We start from the raw sequence: 22797 nt of genomic DNA, 5'->3' as shown, positions 1-22797 counted from the left end.
TGAATATTGAGAAAATTAAACTAAAACAACATAAATTCACATCTTACTTTATAATTCTAAATATCTGGGAGAAAAGTTTATACTATAAATAAAATAAAGAATGAGCTATTTACTAATAATTGAATATTTGTTGGTTATATCACAATTTGAGCATAAGAAAAAAAGAGTGAAAGCCTGTTTTTCCTATGAGCATAACTGCTGTTCCAACAATTTTCTAGAAACTTGGAGATAAAGGGGACATTTAAATTGGCCTAAAGTTGGCCAGCTGACAGGGGTTGAGGTCAGGTTTTTTAATTATGGGGTTGATATCTGCAAGTTTTAATGATTTATATACATTCATTCATTCATTCATTTTCTCCCGCTTATCCGTAATCCGGGTCGCGGGGGCAGCAGTCTAAGCAGGCCCCCGCCTTCGACTGCTGCCCAATCCTCACAGCACCGTCCCTTACGGTCCCTCCTGCAGGTGGTGAGCCCACAGCAAGATTTATATACATAGCCAAGACTAATGGAATAATGTATTACTTTTAGCACTAGTTCAATTGCTTTTGGAATAATCTGTTCAAAAAAAATAATAAAATGTAGCTAAAGGACCTAGAACACAAGGCAATAATTTTGATTTCTTTTTCTTTAGACTACTCCAATTAGGGGTTGCCACAGCAGATCATCTGTCTCCATACTATTTTGTCCTATACATCTGGCTCTTTCAAATCAACTACCTGCATGTCTTCCCTCACCACATCCATCCCTCCTTCTTGGCATTCCTCTTTTCCTCCTTCCTGGCAGCTCAATCTTTAGCATTCTCCTACCGATATAACCCATGTCCCTCCTTTGCACATGTCAAAACAATCTCGATCTAGCCTCTATCACCTTGTCTCCAAACGTTCCTACGTGTGATCCTTCTAATAAACCTGTTTCTAATCCTGTTCATCCTCATCACTCCCAATAAAAATCTCATCTTCAGCTCTGCTACCTCCAGCTCCACTTCCTGTTTTATAGTCAATGCCACGGTCTCTAAACCATACAACATAGTCCTACCACAGTCCTATAAACTTTCTTTTTTACTCTTGCAGATACCCTTTTATCAAAAATCCTTTCAGGAACTCTTCTTCACCCACTCCAACCTGCCTGCAGTCTTTTCTTCACTTCTCTAAAACACTCTCCATTACTTTGCACCGTTGACCCAGGTACCTAAACTCATTCACCTTCTCCACCTCTTCTCCCTGCAACCGCACTGCACCACACCAATCGAATACTCTCCCTCTCATTCACACACATGTACTCTGTCTTAATCTTTCTGACTTTCATTCCCCTTCTCTCCACATACCTCCACCTCTCCAGGCTCTTCTCAACCCGCTTCCTACTCTCACCACAGATCACAATATCAGCCGCAAACATCATAGTAATAGAGACTTATGTCTGACCTCGTCCGTCAACCTGTCCATCACCACTGCAAACAGGAAAGGGGTCAGAGACAATCCTTGATGCAATCCCACCTCCACCTTGAAGCAGTCTGTCGTTTATAATGCACACTTCACTGCTGTCACACTGTCCTCATACATGTCCTACACCACCCTCACATACTTCTCTGACACACCTGGCTTCCTCATACCGTACCACAACTTCTCTCTCTGCACCCTGTCGTTCGCTTTCTCTAAATCCACAAACACACAATGCAACTCCTTCTGACCTTCTCTATACTTCTCCATCAACATTCTCAAAGCAAGTAAGGCATCTGTGGTGCTCTTCCTTGGCGTGAAACCATACTGTTTTTTCACCACAATACATACATACATATATACAGTATATATACATACATATATACAGTATATATATATATATATACACAGTATATACTGTATATATACATATATATACCACCATCAACAAACCTGTATATATATATATATATATATATATATATATATATATATATATATATATATATATATATATATATATATATATATATATATACAGTATATATACACACACACACACACACACACACACACACACACAGGGTCCCATAAAAGTGAGTACACCCATCACGTTTCAGAAACCATTTAGTATAACTCCTGATGGGACAATACTATAGAAATGAAACATTGATATACTTTGGAGTAGCCAATGTGCAGCTTGTAGAGCAGTATAGATTTACTGTCCTCTAAAAAATGACTTTATTGTCTAAATAGCTGGCAACAAAAGTGAGTACACCTAAGTGAACATGTAAAAACTGTGTCCAAAGTGTCAATATTTTGTGTGATCACCACTGTTAACTTGCACTGCCTTAATACTCCTGGGGATGGAATTCACCAGAGGTGCACAGATTGTTGCTGGGATCCTCTTCCACTCCTCCACAATGACATCACGGAGCTGCTGGATGTTAGCAGTGGTGGACGAAGTACATGAAGCATGTAGGGTTGTAGGGTTGGTACTTTAAATGTTGGTACTATGACTGGTAAAGGGAGAGAGAGATAGCTAAATATCATGGAGAGGAGAAAGGTAGATATTTTGTGTGTTCAGGAGACCAAGTGGAAGGGAGTAAGGCCAGGAACATTGAAGGTGGGTTTAAACTGTTCTATCATGGTGTGGATGGAAAGTGAAATGGTGTAGGGGTGATTCTGAAAGAAGAGTACAGTAAGAGTGTAGTGGAGGTGAACAGAGTTTCTGATAGGGTGATGATCGTGAAGCTGGAAGTTGAAGGGGCGATGATAAATGTCATCAGTGCTTATGCTCCACAAGTGGGTTGTGAGATGGAGGAGAAGGAAAAATTCTGTAGTGGATAAAGTGGTAGAAGGTGTACCTAGGAATGAAAGATTGGTGATTGGGGCAGATTTCAATGGGCATGTAGGTGAAGGTAACAGAGGTGATGAGGAGGTGATGGTTAGGTATGGCTTTAAGGAGAGGAATATGGAAGGGCAGATGGTGGTAGCTTTTGCTAAAAGGATGGAAATGGCAGTGGTAAAAACTTTTTTTAAAAGAAGAAGCATAGGGTGATGTATAAGAGTGGAGGAAGGTGTGGCTAGAAAGCATCGGATGGTGATCAGTAGGACGGTTTTGGAGGTAAAGAAGAAGAGGAGGAGAGTGAGGACTGAAAGAAGAATAAGATGGTGGAAACTGAAGGCAGAAGACTGTAGTGTGAAATTCAGTTGGAGCAATAAAGGATGGAGATGGAAATGTGTTGACTAGTGAGGAGAGTGTGTTGAGAAGATGAAGGGAGTATTTTGAGCAGCTAATGAACAAGGAAAATGAGAGAGAGAGAAGGTTGGATGGTGTGGAGTTGGTAAAGCAGGAAGGGATAGGATTAGTAAGGAGGAAATGAGAGCAGCGATTAAGAGGATGAAGAGTGGAAAGTCGGTTGGACCAGATGACATAACGGTAGAAGCGTGGAGATGTTTAGGAGAAATAGCAGTGAAGTTTTTAACCAGATTGTTTAACAGGTTTTTGGAAGGTGAGAGGATGCCTGAGGAATGGAGGAGTGTGCTGGTACCGATCTTTAAGAACAAGGGAGATGTGCAGACCTGCAGTAACTACAGGGAAATACAGTTGATCAGTCACAACAAGAAGTTATGGGTAAGAGAAGTGGAAGCCAGGCTGAGAGAAGAGGTGACCATCTGTAAGCAGCAGTATGGTTTTATGCCGCGGAAAAGCACCGCAGACCCAGTATTTGCTTTGAGAATGTTGATGGAGAAGTATAGAGAAGGTCAGAAGGAGTTGCATTGTGTGTTTGTGGATTTAGAGAAAGCGTACGACAGGGTGATGAGAACGGAATTGTGGTACTGTATGAGGAAGTCAGGTGTGCAAGAGAAGTATGTGAGGGTGGTGCAGTACATGTATGAGGACAGTGTGACAGCAGTGAAGTGTGCAGTGGGAAAGACAGACTGGTTCAAGGTGGAGGTTGGACAGCATCAAGGATCGGCTCTGATCCCGTTCCTGTTTGCAGTGGTGATGGACAGGTTGACGGACAAAGTCAGACAGGAGTCTCCTTTGACTATGATGTTTGCGGCTGATATTGTGATTTGTGGGGAGCAGGTTGAGAAGAGCCGAGAGAGGTGGAGGAATGTGCTGGAGAGAAGAGGAATGAAAGTTAGTAGGAGTAAGACAGAGTACATGTGTGTGAATGAGAGGGAGGGCAGTGGAGTGGTGCAGTTGCAGGGAGAAGAGGTGGTGAAGGTGGAGGAGTTCAGGTACCTGGGGTCAACAGTGCTGTGCAAAGTAATGGAGCGTGTGTTCAAGTGAATAAAAGAGTAGGAGGGAGCAGGCAGGGTGGAGTGGGTGGAGAAGAGTTGCAGGAGTGATTTGTGATAGAAGGATATCTGGGAGAGTGAAAGGGAATGTTTATAAGACTGTTGTGAGACCCACGATGTTGTATGGTTTAGAGACCGTGGCATTGAGTAAAAGACAGTAGGTGGAGCTGGAGGTAGCAGAGCTGAAGATGTTGAGGTTTTCGTTGGGAGTGACGAGGATGGACAGGATTAGAAATAAGTTTATTAGAGGGACAGCGCATGTAGGTCGTTTTGAAAACAAGGTGAGGAAGGCGAGATTGAGATGGTTTGGACATGTGCAGAGGAGACATTGCTGAGGATGGAGCCACCAGGTAGGAGGAAAAGAGGAAGACCAAGGAGGTGGTTTATGGATGTGGTGAAGGAAGACATGCAGGTAGTTGGGTTAAAAGAGGCAGATGTAGAGGACAGAGGGGTATGGAGACAGATGATCCGCTGTGGCGACCCCTAATGGGAGAAGCCGAAATTAAAAGAAGTGAGGTACAGCTGTTATCACTTAGTGTTTTTAATATTGTTGCGAGCTATTTTGACAATAATGTTAAGTTATTATTCAGAGGATCGCAAATCTGCACTGCTATACCACCTGCACATTGACTACTCAAATATATCCAAGTTTAATTTTAATAATAATGATTTTTTAAGAGTTATACTAAAATGGTTGCTGAAATGTGAGAGGTGTACACACTTTTGTGAAATTCTTATAAATCATCTCCTATTCATCTTAAACCAAAATTGCCAATCATCAAAGCACAAAATCAAAGGAAGTGGCCTTGATGTTCCAATATCCTCAATACAGTATATCATAAACCCTCTGCCATCTTCCTCTTTGGAAAAACTGTCACTGTTTAAATGTCCACAAAAGTGAATCATAAAGGGACGGCAAGCAAAAGGTCTATAATTAGAGGATACAGCATACAAACCAAAATATATTTGTACATCAATCAATAACAAATAATTTTATTATTTAATAACTTTACTGTTATTTCAATACTTATATCTGGTTAATATTTGGTTTACTAGTGCATGTGAATTGCACATGAAACACAAAAAAAATCAGTATCACTGATTACTATGTTCATCACTAGAATCAACTTTGGTAAATTACACAAAGCAGATATGAGTAGAGTAAATAAATGGATGAATCAATGTTCTGTTTTTTTGCTCATGCTTTGTTCAGCTGCGTGTGCTGTAAAGGTCAGCATCTTCTGGGTTAGACTGTCCAAAGTCCTTTAGGTTGAGATCTGCTACATGTGCTTGCTTCTCTGGGACAACTGACAAAAGAGAATTGTAACAATCATAAGGATTCAATTAAATTAAATCATAATTATGATGAAACAAATAATAATTATACATTAAACTTTAACATTAAGGGTTTGTTTAATAAGGACAATGCCCGATCCGAAATTTCAGGAAACTATTAAATTATTAAATAGGCCCCCAAAACTAAAATACTAATGACGTATAAAGCACTGAATGAGTCACCATGTCTACTTTGTTCAAAAGGTGTAGGCAATTTTATATTTGTATGCTGTCATCCCCCCATTCTCATGCGTTCAGTTTTGTTGACGGTGGTGTCGTGGGCTCTCATGCCATATATCCTGCATGTCCATGTTATCTTCTGGCTCTCCCTTTTAGATATGCTGCTATAGCGAGTCTTTAACTGTACCCTAATCACACTGTACAGTATCATTAACATTTATATAAGAATAAGGATACTTCATAATTTATATTACCCTTTTCCTGTTATATTTCCTCTTCTCTTTTATTAATGTTTTTCTGTTTTCTTTTATTACTGTGTAACGCTGCTGTTAAAAGCACTATACAAATAAAAATTTATTTAAATTGAAAATCTGTGAAAGGGCATCTTTATTATATGCTTTTTAATGTATGAAGAATTGCTTTTCCTCTCTGTTAAATACATTTTCACCGATTAACAAAACAGATGTGTGCTACGTGTGTGTGTGTGTGTGTGTGTGTGTGTGTGTGTGTGTGTGTGTGTGTGTGTGTGTGTGTGTGTGTGTGTGTTATTTTAAATAATCCAAACTGTAATCCAAGATTTTGATGATGTGAATAGAGCCAAAATGTACAATTTATAAGGGCACACAATAAACGACAAAATCAATATTATTATGTCATAAACCAGGCTTAAAATTAGATTTATGCTTTAAAAGTTGTAATGATTATTTACCTGTGGGAGTTTGGGGCTCTCCTGAGAACTGCAAAGATGGCATCTCTGGTTGGCTCTCAGCAGTTAGCGATGATGCTGAGGAGGGTTTGCCCTCAGCAGTTACCACCAAAAGTTCCTTATCAGCAAAAGGACTGCTGCTGTGTGGAACAGGTAATGGGGCCTGGACCAGGTAATGATTATCAGGCAAGTGGCTTAAACTGGACTTAGATGGAGCAGGGACCTCATGGAAGAGTTCATTTGTTACTATAGCTTGAGCCAAATCACTGACTGGGATATCCAAAGTATTTTCCATGGCTCCAGATGATGGTGCTGTCTTAGTTGGAAAAAAATGCAGCAATTGGTTAAAACAATTATACCTTAAGGAACCAGACAGTTTACTGACAATCTCAATAAAATATCATTATCTTTCGGCTGCTCCCATTAGGGGTCACCACAGCGGATCATCCGTCTCCATACTACCCTGTTCTCTACATCTGCCTATTTCAAACAAACGACCAGGATGTCTTCCCTTACCATATTTATAAACCTCCTTCTTGGCCTTCCCTTTTTTCCTCCTCCATGGCGGCGCCATTCTCAGTATTCTCCTACCAATATAACCCATGTCTCTTTTCTGCACATGTTCAAACCATCTCAATCGCTCTTCCCTCACCTTGTGTTCAAAACATCCTACATGCACGGTCCCTCTAATAAACTTGTTTCTAATCCTGTCCATCCTCATCACTCCCAATGAAAATCTCTGCATCTTTAACTCCACTGTCACCTCCAACTCCACCTCCTGTCTTTTAGTCAATGCCACTGTCTCTAAACCTTACAACATAGCAGGTCTCACCAAAGTCCTAAAAACTTTCCCTTTCACTCTTGCAGATACCCTTCTATCACAAATCACTCCTGCCTCTTTTTTACCCACTCCACCCTGCCTGCACTCTCTTCACTTTTCTAACACATTACTTTTGCACAGTTAAGTCCAGGTACATAAACTCATACACCTTCACCACCTCTTCTCAACCTGCTCATTACTCTCAACATAAATCACAATATCATCCGCAAACATTATAGTCAATGGAGACTCCTGCCTGACCTCGTCCATCAACCTGTCATTCACCACTACAAACAGGAAAGGGCTCAGAGCAGATCCTTGATACAATCCCACCTCAACCTTGAACCAGTCCGTCATTCCTACTGCACACTTCACTGCTGTCACATTGTCCTCATACATGTCCTGCACCACCCTCACATACTTCTCTGCCACACCTGACTTTTTCATGCAATACCACAACTCCTCTCTTGGCAGCCTGTCGTACGTTTTCTCAAAATCCACAAACACACAATGCAACTCCTTCTGACCTTCTCTATTCTTTCTCATATATTTCTTACATATCTACCTTTCTCCGTTGCATCATATCAGCTACCTCTCTCCATTCCACCGGTACCCTATTGGCTAACATTACCTCTGGTGGTCGTTGGTAACCCGGGCCTCAAAAGCTCCTGTATGAAATTCAGGTTTATGATCAGCATATTTGATTTGGCACATGTTTTTTTTACCCTGGATGCCCTTCCTAAACTTTTGCTTTCTTTATATAAAAAAAACAACTCTCAACAGAGTTGTAGGGTTATTTATCTTAGATTTTAATCTAGCATACTTTATCATAGCAGATTTATTCATTGCTAAAAACTCAAAACACTTTTGTACGTCACTCTGGACAAGGGCCTTAAATGCCACTAATGTAAATGTAAATGTCACGCAATGCCCTTCCTAATGGCTATGTTATACCTTATGAAACATATTTGGGTTATTTGTGGGTTGTATGACAAGTTTTCTTTTGTGAAAATATTTGAGTGGGTGAATACATCAAAACAAACTGTTAAACAATTTGAACAAGACAGGTATAAAATGTATACATCTTTATGTATGTAATCACCTTTGAACTATCAGGTAATGTGTCCCGTTTCCACAATGATGCAACAGTTGAGCTTGTCCACTTTGAGGCTGAATACATTTTCTTTCCACTTATCTAAATAAGTGGAATGAGTCAAATATAACAGAATCTAGATGCATTCATTGCAAAAACCATAATGGCTGGACAGCACCTAGAGTTTAATAGCATTTCACCTTTAACATGGCAATAGTCTGTACAGGGTAACACACAGCAAACCCGGCAGACACCAAACTCAATGGCAGTCCCAGTCTCTTTAGGTAGGACCCTAAACCCAAAAAGAAAACAAGGTTCAAACCTTAACTTTTATGAAAATACCTTGTCATTATTTTTTAAGCAAACACCATGTGCAAGCAAATAAAAATAAATACCTATTCATGTTATTTTGTTTCATGTATTTTTTCAGAACTAAGCTTCTAAAACTTTAAGCCATTATGGTGGTATTTAATGTCAGTATATTTATTCACCTTTTCTTGCAAGAATCACACCAGCAAAACCAGACATTGCAATAACAGATATCCTAGGCCCAAATCCAGAGGAAGAGTCCTTAATGAAGTAGTACACATCTGTAAAAAAAGGAAATGTGGTGGGGAAAAATATGAATATGATGGTTTGAGGCTGGGGTTCCCAACTTTTTCATCAATGGTTTCTATGGCAAGAAAGATAGCAAGCAAGAAGGAGCGTAACTTATGAGTCATTTTAATTTTAAATGATACAGGAATATTTGATTATAAACAAGATTAGCTAATAGATAATGATAAATGTTAATATATTAGTTACCACAATAATTAGGTGTTGACCATGACAACATGCTTGACTATGATGTGTGGTGCTGTTGCTGATAACAGTACAGACAAATAATCTATCAATATATTTTGTATGCAGCAAGTGTAAAAGGTACACAGCAGTTAAGAGTGCATTTAAAAATAAGAAGCCCTGGTGTATATATGATTGCAGGAAGCAGCACAAAAAAATATAACTTAGTGTGGTAGTTCGGAAAATCAGAAAATAAACGTGTTTTTTTCTTACCTTCTCCACCATGGTAGAGATTTACAGCTGTAACTTTAACAGACCCAAAAGTGCTCTGAGCAAACACAAAACCACATACAACCTCACTCGATTTTGTAACCCAGGGTTTTCAGCAATAATTTACTTTAGTCAATTTAGTGGATTTACTTTAGTCAATGTGCAGCTTGTATAGAAGTGCAAATTTACTGTCCTCTAAAAAAAAAATCAACATACCACCATTATTGTCAAAATAAACGGCAACTAAAAGTGCTCACACCCTAAGTCAAAACTGTGTCCTAAGTATAAATATTGTGTGTAAGCACTATTATTATCTGGTACAAGTTGCTGCTAGGATCCTCTTCCACTCCATAATGACATCACGGATGCTGGAAGCTGCTGGATGTTAGACACATAACGCTTTTCCACCTTTTGCTTGAGGATGCCCCACAGGTGCTCAATAGGGTTCAGGTATTGAGAAATACTTGGCCACTCCATCACCTTCACCCTCAGCAAGGCAGTTGTCTTGGTGGTGGGTTTGGGGTAATTTTTATTTTTTCATTTATGTTGAAAAACTGTCATTTGGCCCAGTTTCTAAAGGAAGGGCATCATGTTCTGCTTCAGAATTTCACAGTACATTTTAAAAAACATATTTCCTTTAATGAACCGAGCTCCCCAGTACCAGCAGCACTCATGTAGCCCCAGACCATGATGCTGCCACCACAATTCTTGACTGTAGGCAAGACAGTTTTCTTGGTACTCCCCACCAGGGTGTTGCCACACATGCTGGACACAGCCTGAGCCAAACAATTTTATCTTACTAGAACCATGTCCTGTGGTTTGATGAGACTAAGTCATGCTCTTGTACAGATTGTCTTCAGCAAACCATTTGCGAGCTTTCTTGTGAGCCAGCTTCAGAAAAAGCTTCCTTCTTGGACGGCGGCCATGCAAACCGACTTGTTGCAGTGTGTGGTGTATGGTCTGAGCACTGACAAGCAGACCTTCCACTTTTGTAACCTCTAAAGCAATGCTGGCAGCACTCATGCATCTGTTTTTTATAGCCAGCTTCAGCACCTGACACACAGCACAAGGACTCAACTTTTTGATTGACCCTTGCGAGGCCTGTTTCAAGTGGAACCCATTTTGGAAAACCTCTGTATGATCCTGGCCACTGTACTGCAACTCAGTTTCAGGGTGTTACCGATCTTCATATAGCCGACGCCATCTTTGTGGAGAGCAACAATTCTAATTCTCAAATCCTCAGAGAGCTCTTTGAAAAGAGGTGCCATGTTGAACATCCAGTGTTCAGTATGAGAGATTTGTACTCAAGCACCAAATTTTACCTGCTCTTATATAAGATACATACAATTTTAATGGTCATGTCAAGCATACAAAAACATGAACATGAATAGGACATGGTTTTTTGCATGGTTAAACGTCTGTTCTCACGTAGGGTGTACTCAGGTTGTTGCTAGGTATTTTGACAAAATGTTGAGTTTTTCAGAGGAAAGTAAATCTATACTAATATTCAAGCAGCACATTGCCTACTCTTAAATATAGCAAAAGTTTCATTTCTATAGTATTGTCCCTTAGAAAGATATAGTAAAATGAAAATGTGAGCGGTGTACTTTTGTATAAATACATACAGGTGCATCTAAAAAAAAGTTTAAAGTTTTAAAAAAAAAAGTTAATTTATTTTAGTAATTCAATAAAATAAAAATTTAACTCGTATATTATATAGATTCGTCACACACAGACTGATATATTTCAAGTGTTAATTTCTTTTAATTTTGATAATTTTGGCTCACATAAAATTCCACCAATTTGCTGTCTCAAAAAAATTTTTTTGACCATTTAAAAATTAAAAACATTTTTAGTGAATTGTCAGCCTTATAGAAAGTATATACTTTTATTGTATATGTATTCAATACTTTGGAGGGGCTCCTTTTATTACTGCCTCAATTCGGCGTAACATGGAGGTGATCAGTCTGTGGCACTGCTGAGGTGCTATGGAAGCCCAGATTTCTTTGACAGTGGCCTTCAGCTAATTTGCATTTTTTGGTCTCTTGTTTCTCATTTTCCTCTTGACAATAGCTCATAGATTCTCTATGGGGTTCAGGTTTGGCGAGTTTGCTGGCCAGTCAAGCACACCATCACCATTGTCATTTAAACAAAGGTTTTTGTGCTTTTAGCAGTGTGGGAAAATGCCAAATCCTGCTGGAAAAATTAAATCAGCATCTTCATATAGCTGGTCAGCAGAGGGAAGCATGAAGTGCTCTAAAACTTCCTGGTAGATGGTTGTGCTGACCTTGGACTTTATAAAACACAATGGACCAACACCAGCAGGTGACTCCCCAAACCACCACTGACATTGCAAACTTTACAGTGGACCTTAAGCAACTTGGACTGTGTCTCTCCTCTCTTCTTCCAGACTCTGGGATCCTGATTTCCAAATGAAATGGAAAATTTTATTTCCTTTTATCTGAAAGACGACTTTGGCTCACTGAGCAACAGTCCAGTCCTTTTTGTCCTTTGCCCAGGTAAGACACCTCTGACGTTGTCTCTGGTTCAGCAGTGGCTTGACACAAGGAATGCGTCAGTTGTAGCCCATGGATACGCATGTGCGTGGTGGCTCTTGAAGCACTGACTCCAGCTGCAGTCCACTCTTTGTGAATCTCCCCTCAATTCTTGAATGGGCTGAACCAGACTGAGACACCATTTAAAGGCTCAGAAAACCTTTGCAGGTGTTTAGAGATTAGTGATTAGAGTGTGACACCACAAGTCTCCAATATTTAACTTTTTCACAATATTCACATTTTCTGAGATAATGAGTTTTGGGTTTTCATTAGCTGTAATCCATAATCATCAAAACTAAAAAAAAAAAAAAAACCACTTAAAATGTATCGGTCTGTGTGTGATGAATCTATATAATATAGAAGTTTAATTTTTTTTGTATTTAATTACTAAAATAAACTTGTTCATGATATTCTAATGTATAAATAAATAAATAAATAAATAAATAAATAAATAAGATAAATAATTATTTGATCCCCTGATGATTTCGTGAGTTTACCCCCTTACAAATAAATAGTCTAGAATTTTTTATAGTAGGTTAATTTTACAGAGAAAAACAGAATATATAAAAGAAATCTATAAAAAAACATTTAAGAAAGGTTATACATTAATATATATTTAATCAAATGAAACAAGTACTTGATCCTATAACAAATTAGCAAGAATGTTTACTCCCACAAACCCAAAATTAGTTCTGTCCCTAATATAAGTACTCCTAATATCAGCTCGTTATGTGTATAAAAGACATCGTCACAGAATCAATCTCCCCCATTCCAGCATCTCCACCACCATGTGCAAGACCAGAGAGCTGTCAAAGGACATTAGAAACAAGACTGTAGACCTGCACAAGGCTGGAATGGGTTACAAGACCATCAGATTGTTGCCTTGATCGTATGTTTTGTGTCATTGTCATACTGGAAGACCCATCTACAACCCTTCTTCAGTGTTCTGGCTGAGGCCAGGAGGTTCTCATCCAAGATTCTACAGTGCATGGCCACATTCATGTGGTGAAGTCTTCCTATACCCTTAGCAGAGAAACAGCCCCAAAGCAGAATTTTTCCTCCCCCATGTTTGACAGTGGGGATGGTGTTCTTGGGGTATTATTCTGCATTTCTCTCCCTCTAAACATGTCGAGTGGAGTTGATGCCAAAGAGCTAAATTTTGGTCTCATCTGACCACATCACATTCTCCCAAGCCTTTACTGAATAATTTAGGTGTTCATTGGCAAACCTCAGAGGGGCCTGTTAATGTGCATTCTTGAGCAGAAGGACTTTGGTCTGTTACCAATGGTTTTCTTTGTGACTTCTCTTTGACTGTGGTCCCAGCTCCTTTGAGATCATTAACAAGCTCCTCCCATGTAATTCTGGGCTGATCCCTCACCTTTCTCAGAATCATCTTTACCCCATGAGGTGAGATTTTTCATGGAGTTCCAGAGAGAGATTGATTGACTTATCTTGTATTTCTTCTGTTTTTGAATTATCAAAGCTTCTTGCAGCCCATTTCAGCCTTGTGCAGGCCCACAATCTTGTCCCTGACATCCTATTTGGTCTTGCCCATGGTGGTGGAAAGGTTTGAATGGAAGATATTGCTTCTGTGATGGGTGTCTTTTATACACATAAGGAGTTGATATTAGAAGTTCTTTCTTAAAGGGACAGGACTAATTTGGGGGTGTGGGAGTCAAAATTCTCACTGTTTGGTAAGGGATCAAATACCTATTTCACTCCATCAAATTTAAATAATTAATTTAATATAATAATAATAAAAATAATTTAATAATTTACCAAATCAACAGGGAATCAAATAATGATTTCCCCCCACTGTGTAGAGATCCAGTTTACATGTCACTGCATAAATGCAATAATACATTCTAAATAAGTTGAGACAGTGTGTAATATATAAATAAAAACAAAATGCAATAATTTGCAAAACTCAAATATACATTTAAAATTTTTGTTTACAATAAACTATAAAAGACAAATGTTTAAAATGAGGAAATGTTAAATTTTAAGTAATAAATAAGGTAATCCTGAATTTGATGGCTGCAGCATGTAAAAGTTGGGATGGGCAACAAAAGACTAAACAAATAAGTGTTAGTAAAAGAAACAGCTGTATGAACATTTTGCACTAAGTTAATTAAACAACAGGTATTTTATTGGGTATAAAAACAATATCTTACATAGGCCCTTTACTTCAAAAGTAAAAATGGTTCACCAAAGACCAAAAAACTTTGTCTATAAACTGTGGAACAATTTAAGAATAATATTCCTCAACATAAAACTGCAAAGATTTTGACAATTTTATTATCTACAGTGCATAATGTAATCAACAGATTTTGTGAATCTTTAGAAAAAGAGCGACAAGAACAAATCAATATTTGATGCTCATGGTCTTTAGGCCCCTTAGGTGACAATGCTAGGGCTCACAGTCAACTGTGTCAACAACAAATGCAGACTAAAGCTCTATTATTAAGCTCTGTGCAGCTGGGGATTTACATCTACAGCCTGGGGATCCTTGACATTACAAAGTAACACAGGAGCTTTGAGGATGGATTTGGAGTGTACTTCATCTCAACAGTCTGCTACACTGACTGAATCTGCTACACTGGAATACAAGAATGCATTTAACTATTTCTTCACACCTGAACATCTTTTAACTGTAATAAATGGACATTTGGTGCCACCCAGATGAGGATGGGTTCCCTCTTGAGTCTGTTTTTCTCAAGGTTTCCTCCTTATGACATCTCAGGGAGTTCTTTTCTGTCCATTGTTAAAAGCGCTATACAAATAATAAAAATTATTTGAAATTGAATTAAATATCCTGCAAAAAAAAAAAGCTGGAAATGACGATTTCTTCTCAGGGCCAAAGCTCTTTTAAAATAGAAAGCGGAAAAAACTTTTTTAGTCAGATACATTAAAATTTTTACTCCTTTTTGGAAACAATGGATGCCATGCCTATGGACTAAAGAGGAGAGGGACTATCTGAGTTGCTATCAGTGTTTAGTTTACAACCCACAATACTTTAGCAAGACAATGCTACACTGCATGGCTTTATAGTCAGGGTGCTGCACTGGCCTGCCAGCAGACCAGATTTTCACCAACTGAAAACATTTGACCCATCATGAAATAAAAAATTTAAAAGGACAAAGCTAAAGGACTGTTAAGAAGATAAATTCTGCATGAGACACAAATCGGATAAAATCCCCTCCCAAAACTCATGCAACTGTTCTTCTCTGTTCCCAGCTGCATAAGGGATGCTACATGGCCCTGTCCTAACATTTAAGACACACAGTGCCATAAAAATATAAATTTTAATTATTCGTTTACATATTACACAGTGTCCCAACTTTTTTGGAATTGGGGTTTTTCACCAAATTTACCTTCTCCGATATATTCCAGTTCCCCATTTCTTGTTTTAGATATTCACCCAATTCGCTAGTGTTTTAAACAATACACTGGAAAATTTCCACATTAGGCGTGGCTCTGAAACTTAAGAACTGGTGTAATGAACCACTATATTTTATGATTAAGACAATATAGGATTCATACTTTCATTTTGTGCACATAGGACTGTAGACCTCCTCTGACTTTACCAAAACTACTCTGCAAAACTCCTTGCTGTTCTTCCAGATAGTGAAGCCTCTCCTGTGGCATGGTTGAGTAAATCGAGAGCTGAGGGGTAAAAAGAAAAGCAATTATTTTTTTTTAATACATTTATTAAATTCATGATTTGACTGCAGCATACACAAAGGTGCAAACCTTGTCGCATATACCACCTGTCAATTCCCATAAAAAATATTTTTTGATTACATAAAATAGGTGGCATGTTCTAAGTTTTATTTCATTTCAAAGACAAAAGTCTTGACTTGGCTGTGCCACACCAATACTGTCAGAGTCAACCATATATTTACAATGTATTTCAAGCATATAGACGATTAACAATAAGGACTAGACCTGTATCCCCATCATAGCTATGTGTTATATTGTACATATTTTAAATTAGTTGTAGATGGTATCAATGTCTGTTCATAGCACATTTTAACACCTCTGACCCTCTACACATGTGATAAGGCATCCAAGTTCTCAGAGAAAACAAGCAAACCACAGATCCTTGTCCTCAACCATTGACAGCATCTCCTGGAGTAAACATCTAAGCTAGTTTTCACCAGAAAAAAAATAAATAAAATGCAACAGCCTCAACCAAACCTAAACTCCCACCTGATGACTCCAAGGTCCCCTTCTCCACCAGAGATGGACCCAGGCTGCTGGCCCTGCTGGTGCTTGGAATACGTGCAGTGCAGCCAGCCAGGGTTTTCACATATACAGCAGGGAAAATAAGTTTTACACATCAGCATTTTTATCAGTAAGGTTTCTAAGTGGGCTATTGACACAAAATTTCCACCAGATGTAGCCATCAAGCCAAATATTGAATTAATACAAAGAAATCAGAATCATTTAAGTATACAAGTTGAGTCATAATAAATAAATTGAAATGACACAGGGAATAAGTATTGAACACATGAAGATAACAAGGTGCAAAATGGCATAGAAAGCCAGGAGATCACCTGAAATCTGTCAGTATTGAGAGAGAAACCCTGCCCCCCATCAGTACTAATTGATATCAGCTGCTTTAGTCCTAATTGATTGCCTATAAAGACTTCTCATTACCCAGGAGGCACACAGGAAAAACTTCATGATGGGTAAAAGCAAAGAACTCTTTCAAGATCTTCATAATCTTATCGTTGAAAAGCATTTTAATGGGAATGGTTATAGGCGCATTTCCAGAATGCTGAATGTTCCTGTGAGCACTGTGGGGGCCATAATCCGGAAATGGAAAGAGCATTAGTTCACCATAAACCGGCCACGATCAGGTGTTCCACGTAAGATCCCTGTCCGAGGAGTCTAAAGAATAATCAGGAGAGTTCGCCAAGAGCCAAGAACCACTCGGGCAGAACTTCAGGAAGACCTTGCATCAGCAGGTCATGTTGTTTCAAAGAAAACTATAAGCAATGCACTAAACCGCCATGGCATCCATGCACGCTCACCACGCAAGACTCCATTGCTGAACAAAAATCATGTTGAGGCTTGGTTAAAGTTTGCGAAAGAGCATTTGGAGAAGCCTGTGGATTATTGGGAGACTATAGTATGGTCAGATGAAAGCAAAATTAAACTTTTTGGCAGTCATTCTACACACCATGTTTGGAGAAGAAATGGCACTGCCCACCACCCCAAGAACACCATACCAACAGTTAAGTTTGGGGGTGGAAGCATCATGGTTTGGGGCTGCTTTTCAGCAAGGGGTACTGGCAGACTTCATATTATTGAAGGCAGGATGAATGGAAAAATGTACCGGGGACGTTCTGGATAAAAATCTGCTGCCATCTACCAGAAAGCTGAAAATGAAAAGAGGGTGGACATTAGGGCTGGGACGATTCACTAATCTCGCGATTCAATACTATCCCGATACTTTTGTGCCGATTCAATACATATTGCGATTCTGTAGTTATTGTGATTCATTGTTTAAATAGTGATTTTTGTTTGCTTAATAAAGATTAGACAATGACAAATACTTGATCATACCCTTAAAGAAACTGTATATGAGTTATATTAACAAACAATGCATCACATTTTTCTGAATTTTTATTTCAGGAGCATACACATACATAGAGCATAAAGAACCTTGAACCATAAAACTTTCAAGTACCAAAAACTTAAATATAATATTTAAATGTGCAACAAAATAACTAAAAACAATACTCTCTAAAATAAAATAAGTGCTGTTTAAACTGTTCCAATGTCCAACTCAGCCAAGGTGCTAATATCCTTCTCGCTCTTCCTCACCTCAGGTGAGAGCAGTGCAGCTGTTACTGCAGCCTGTTGCTCCAGAAAACATTCAACTATGTCATAGGCACTATTCTATCTCGTTAAAGCGTCTGTTATAAGTTTGTGCACAGGGAGCTCCAGTAACTTTTGTTGGAAATCCAGTGATGCGGCGTACTCGTCCGAGTAACTATGCGACAGTGCGCGCTGTGAGGCCAGATTATGCGTGTGCGCGTAGCACTTAATATGGAGAAAGCCGGTTAATTGGGCAGCGAAACCATATTAGACGCATTTTCTGTGACTAAAGCAGGGTCTTTATCCGTTAAACAATTCTCAAAGAGCTTTACTCCCCTGCCTCTGCCATGGTTTTGATTTTTCTCCAGCTTAAAACGGATACGACGTCATCTAATACAGACACCAACAAAATAGGTTTGGCCCTCTGCTGGAATAAAAGCGGTAACGTCTTCCCACCACCTCTCTGGAAAAGAAAAATAATTAAATATATATCGATTCTGAGGTAAGCAAATCGATCTCAAAATCGTTTTAAAAAGAATCGCGATAGTTTAGTAAATCTATTTTTTGTCCCACCCCTAGTGGACATTTCAGCAAGACAATGATCCCAAACACAAGGCCAAGGAAACAATGAAGTGTTTTCAAAGAAAGAAAATCAAGTTGCTTGAATGGCCCAGTCTATCACCTGACCTAAATCCCATAGAAAATCTATGGAGAGAACTGAAGATCAAAAGTTCATAAAAGAGGCCCAAGGAACCTTCAAGATTTAAAGACCATTTGTGTGGAAGAATGGGCCAGAATCACTCCTGAGCAATGCAGACGACTGGTCTCTCCATACAAGAGGCATCTAGAAGCAGTAATCACCAACAAAGGCTTTTCTACAAAGTATTAAATAAAGTGTGTTTAATACTTATTCCCTGTGTCATTTCACTTTATTTATTATGACTCAACTTGTATACTTAAATGTTCTGATTTCTTTGTATGAATTCAATATTTGGCTTGATGGTTACATATAGTGGAAATTTTGTGTCAATAGCACACTTAGAAATCCCCTTACTGATAAAAATGCTGATGTGTCAAATACTTATTTTCCACGCTGTATATTAAATCTATTGTTAGTTCAAGCAGTTGGCCCATGTTTAAAATTTCCACTAATGTGCCAGTACCAAAGCAGAGTGCTGCAACAGTGCTGAACAACTTCCATCCAGTTGCCCCAAACCCTATGCTTTAATTGGATTGTGATCTGGAGAGGCATACATTTAAAGACTAGTCCTGTCGTTAACTTCTTTTCTGCACATTAATGAAAATTGTCAACAATTAAAACAAATTTGTTGTATACTCCTGTTCAATGGCTCTTGTACATTTTGGAGTCAGGAAAATATTACAGGGGGAGAAGAAGAAAAACTTTGGTTAAACAAGTACCATATATTAATTTAGGAGAGCTAATAGAGCTTTCATTCCTGTTCCACTCATTAAATATAAATAATGTGCATCACATTAATATTAAATAAACGTAATATAGTGTATAGCAGGGGTCACCTACATGGCACATGATTCGCCATAATATATTTTTATGGAGAGCAAAATATTTTCAGTTATTTAAAGTTTGAGTTTATTTATTCTGCAATAATATTCCTGTCTGTTTTTATTCATATTTATGTAAAAAAAAAAAAAAAAACATTGTTTTCGTCTGTTCAATAAATGTTTATCCTCTTCGGCCTGCAACCTAAAGTTTGCTTTGAGTTTTGGCCCCCTGGTCAATTGAGTTTGACACCCCTGACATAGATGAATATCATTAATTATTAATAATAACATAATTAAAGGTAAATTGAGCAAATGTGTTATTTCAGTAGTGTAACAAACTGGTAGCCCTTCACATTAGTCGGTACCCAAGAAGTAGCTCTAGGTGTCAAAAAGGTTGGTGAGCCCTGGCGTATAGTATAGGGCTAAGCGATTACGTTTATTACCTTGTTAAGTTGTACAATGACCTCAGGCTTGACAGAACCTGACACTGTGGCAACTTTACTGTCAAAGAGAAACAGTACGTTGTGTTGGACTATTATGGTTGCAACACTACTAACTTGATTCAGCACTTAAACACAACATATCCATGTACGATAGTTGCAAAGCTTAAAACCCAAACACCAGTGTGTCAAGTAAGCCAAATAGCACCCGACAGGGATCACTGACAGAAATTTTTTAAATTATAACTCCATATGAATGTACTTAAATATGGCACATGTAAATGACTCAAGCAGTAACGCAAAAGATATAATGCTGCTCAGTATGTTGACCAAGCCTGGGTTCACGGCTTTGATTCATGCACTGTATAAGCAGTACAGCATGCCCTTCCACACATATTTTAATCAGATCGCCATACCAGAGTAACACAAGAAATGCTAACAGAGAGTCAGAAACAGCTGAGTTTAAAAAAAGAAAAGAAAAAGTGTTTAAGAAGTGCAATCCACATGTTTACATGTCATATACACTGTGTGCACAATTATTAGGCAAGTGATTATTTTGACCACATCATTTCATCCATAATTTCCAAGTCCAAGCTGTATAAACTTGAACGCTTATTGGATTTAATGCATATCAGGTGATGTGTATTTGTGTAACGAGGGAGGGTTTGTTAACATTTTGATTTGACCAAGAGAACTGTAGATGTACAATAACACAATTAATCCTCAAAAATACAACTTGCCTAATAATTGTGCACACAGTGTATTTATTACAGTGACTTTGAATTACCTAAATACTGAGTGTGGTAAAGGCACAGATTTGCTTTTGTATTTCTGCAATCTATACTTATGTTTGTGTGATTTGGTACAGACTATCATAATGTATTCACCAGGCTTATTTGTAGGTGCATTATGTTGTCAGAAAAATTATTACATGCTTACAAGGCTCACCATTTCACAAATTATACAATATCATCATCTTTCGGCTACTCCCATTAGGGGTCGCCACAGCGGATCATCTGTCTCCATTATACTCTGTCCTCTACATCTGCCTCTTTCAAATCAACTACCTGCATGTCTTCCTTCACCACATCCATAAACCTCCTCCTTGGCCTTCCTCTTTTCCCTCTTTCTGGTGGCTCCATCCTCAGCATTCTCCTACCGATATACCCCATGTCCCTCCACAGCACATGTCCAAACCATCTCAATCTCGCCTCCCTCACCTTGTCTCCAAAACGTCCTACATGCTCCATCACTCTAATTAACTTGTTTCCAATCCTGTTTATCCTCGTCACTCCCAATGAAAATCTCAGCATCTTCAACTCTGCTACCTCCAACTCCACCTCCTGTCTTTTAGTCAATGCCACTGTCTCTAAACCATACAACATCGCAGGTCTTACAACAGTCCTATAAACTTTCCCTTTCACTCTTGCAGATACACTTTACTTTGTACTGTTTATCCCAGGTACATAAACTTTCCACCTTCTCTCCCTGTAACTGCACCACTCCACTGCCCTCCCTCTCATTCACACACATGTACTCTGTCTTACTCCTACTGACTTTCATTCCCCTTCTCTCCAGCGTATGCCTCCACCTCTCCTGGCTCTTCTCCACCAGCTCCCCTACCCTCAACACAAATCACAATATCATCTGCAAACATCAGTCCATGGAGACTCCTGTCTGACCTCGTCCGTCAACCTGTCTATCCCCACTGCAAACAGGAAAGGGCTCCGAGGCCATCCTTGATGCAATATACTACTGTGATTGTAGTTATTAAAAAAAAGAATAATAATCATTTATCTCAATTCACACACACCACCTAATTTCATCATAACATATAGGTCTGGCCTGCAGAAAATAACATTTTATGTTTAATCTATCTAATATAGTTTTGGTCATACTACACAATGATTTACTCTTTGTTGAATAAAACAGAGCATATTAAATTAGATTAGATTAGATTAGAAAATCATTCAGCCCTAGTATAGTATACTATAGTATAGTATAGTATTCAGAATTCCCAAATACACATCACACGACGTATACGAACACTGGGACTCCCCAGATCCCACTTGGACCATGGTTCTAATGAACATGACTTTCACGAATAAGTAAAGAAAGGAATCAAGCGTGTGTGTTGAATGTGTTGAAGAGTAAGTGAGTAATACATTATATAATTATATTTTAAAGAGTTTAGGTTTTTCTCCCATCGACTACCTGCTGAGGTGAAAGCCGCACTTCCGGTTTATCCTCGCTCATGCTGTAGACTCGCAAAGAAGCAAATCCCAGCACCACAGGAACTGCCACAACCTTCACCACCTGAAACGCGCATTTAAAACAATGGAAGCGCTGAATGTGGTAAACAAGTGAAAGGTGAGATATGTTGAGAAGTTGGCTCTGATGCACAATACTCTTTATAAATTGCAAGTTCGCTGTTTTAATCATTTCACAATACTTTTTTATAGTCTACATTTGAAATTTGAAAATCACAAATTCATTTGTGGTTAATATCTATAAACCATTGCGCAGCTGAAATAATAAAAATAAAAAATACCTTAGACATCTTGCGTTCTCCCACTGTAGATTTACAAACCAATCCTTCTTCTTCTACTGCTTCATGTTTACATTGTAGATAAATATGACTATTGCCACCCACCGGATGTACGGGGTAGTTATCTTATTTACTACACTACTGCCATCTGTCGGGCTTTCACTGTATTTGCAGCGTTTCTCATTAGGACAAACGCCATGTTTGCCAATTAGTGCTATTGTGTAAACTGTTTGTTAACTGGGACAGTCGCAGTAGATCTGTTCTGGTATAACTCACGAGCATCAGGTTGTGCAATTGCGACATAGTAATGGATTCAAATGAACCAGTGCAAACAAACAATAAATATCAAAGCAGCAAATAACAGCAGCATTAAATTATCACATTTTTAGTCACTGTTGTGATTTTCAGCAAATGAATATGCATTGTACAGCTATTCATATGTTTTTTCTTTTTTTTAATCAAGCCTGTTAGCT

The 22797-nt window shown here is 38.5% G+C and overlaps 1 protein-coding gene across 2 annotated transcripts; it reads right to left on the bottom strand.

The window, feature by feature from the left end:
* Positions 1–5222: 5222 nt before the first annotated feature.
* Positions 5223–22450, bottom strand: LOC310736680 (MICOS complex subunit MIC27-like). Of its 2 annotated transcripts, XM_083560438.1 has the most exons (9): positions 22328–22450; positions 21991–22092; positions 15530–15652; positions 9435–9489; positions 8873–8971; positions 8582–8673; positions 8391–8483; positions 6472–6784; positions 5223–5554 (listed from the first exon to the last, which is right to left on the bottom strand). In XM_083560438.1, exons 1-9 carry the CDS (start codon positions 22334–22336, stop codon positions 5457–5459), a joined length of 984 nt encoding a protein of 327 aa, XP_083416564.1. In that variant the 5' UTR covers positions 22337–22450; the 3' UTR covers positions 5223–5456. The 2 variants fall into 2 exon arrangements, with proteins under 2 accessions (XP_083416564.1, XP_083416565.1); XM_083560439.1 differs by lacking the exon at positions 22328–22450 and having other exon boundaries at positions 21942–22084.
* Positions 22451–22797: the final 347 nt, after the last annotated feature.

This window comes from Silurus aristotelis (genome assembly GCF_946808225.1).
Source record: "Silurus aristotelis genome assembly, chromosome: 14".
NCBI lineage: Eukaryota > Metazoa > Chordata > Actinopteri > Siluriformes > Siluridae > Silurus > Silurus aristotelis.
This window is presented reverse-complemented; position numbering and strand designations above follow the sequence as displayed.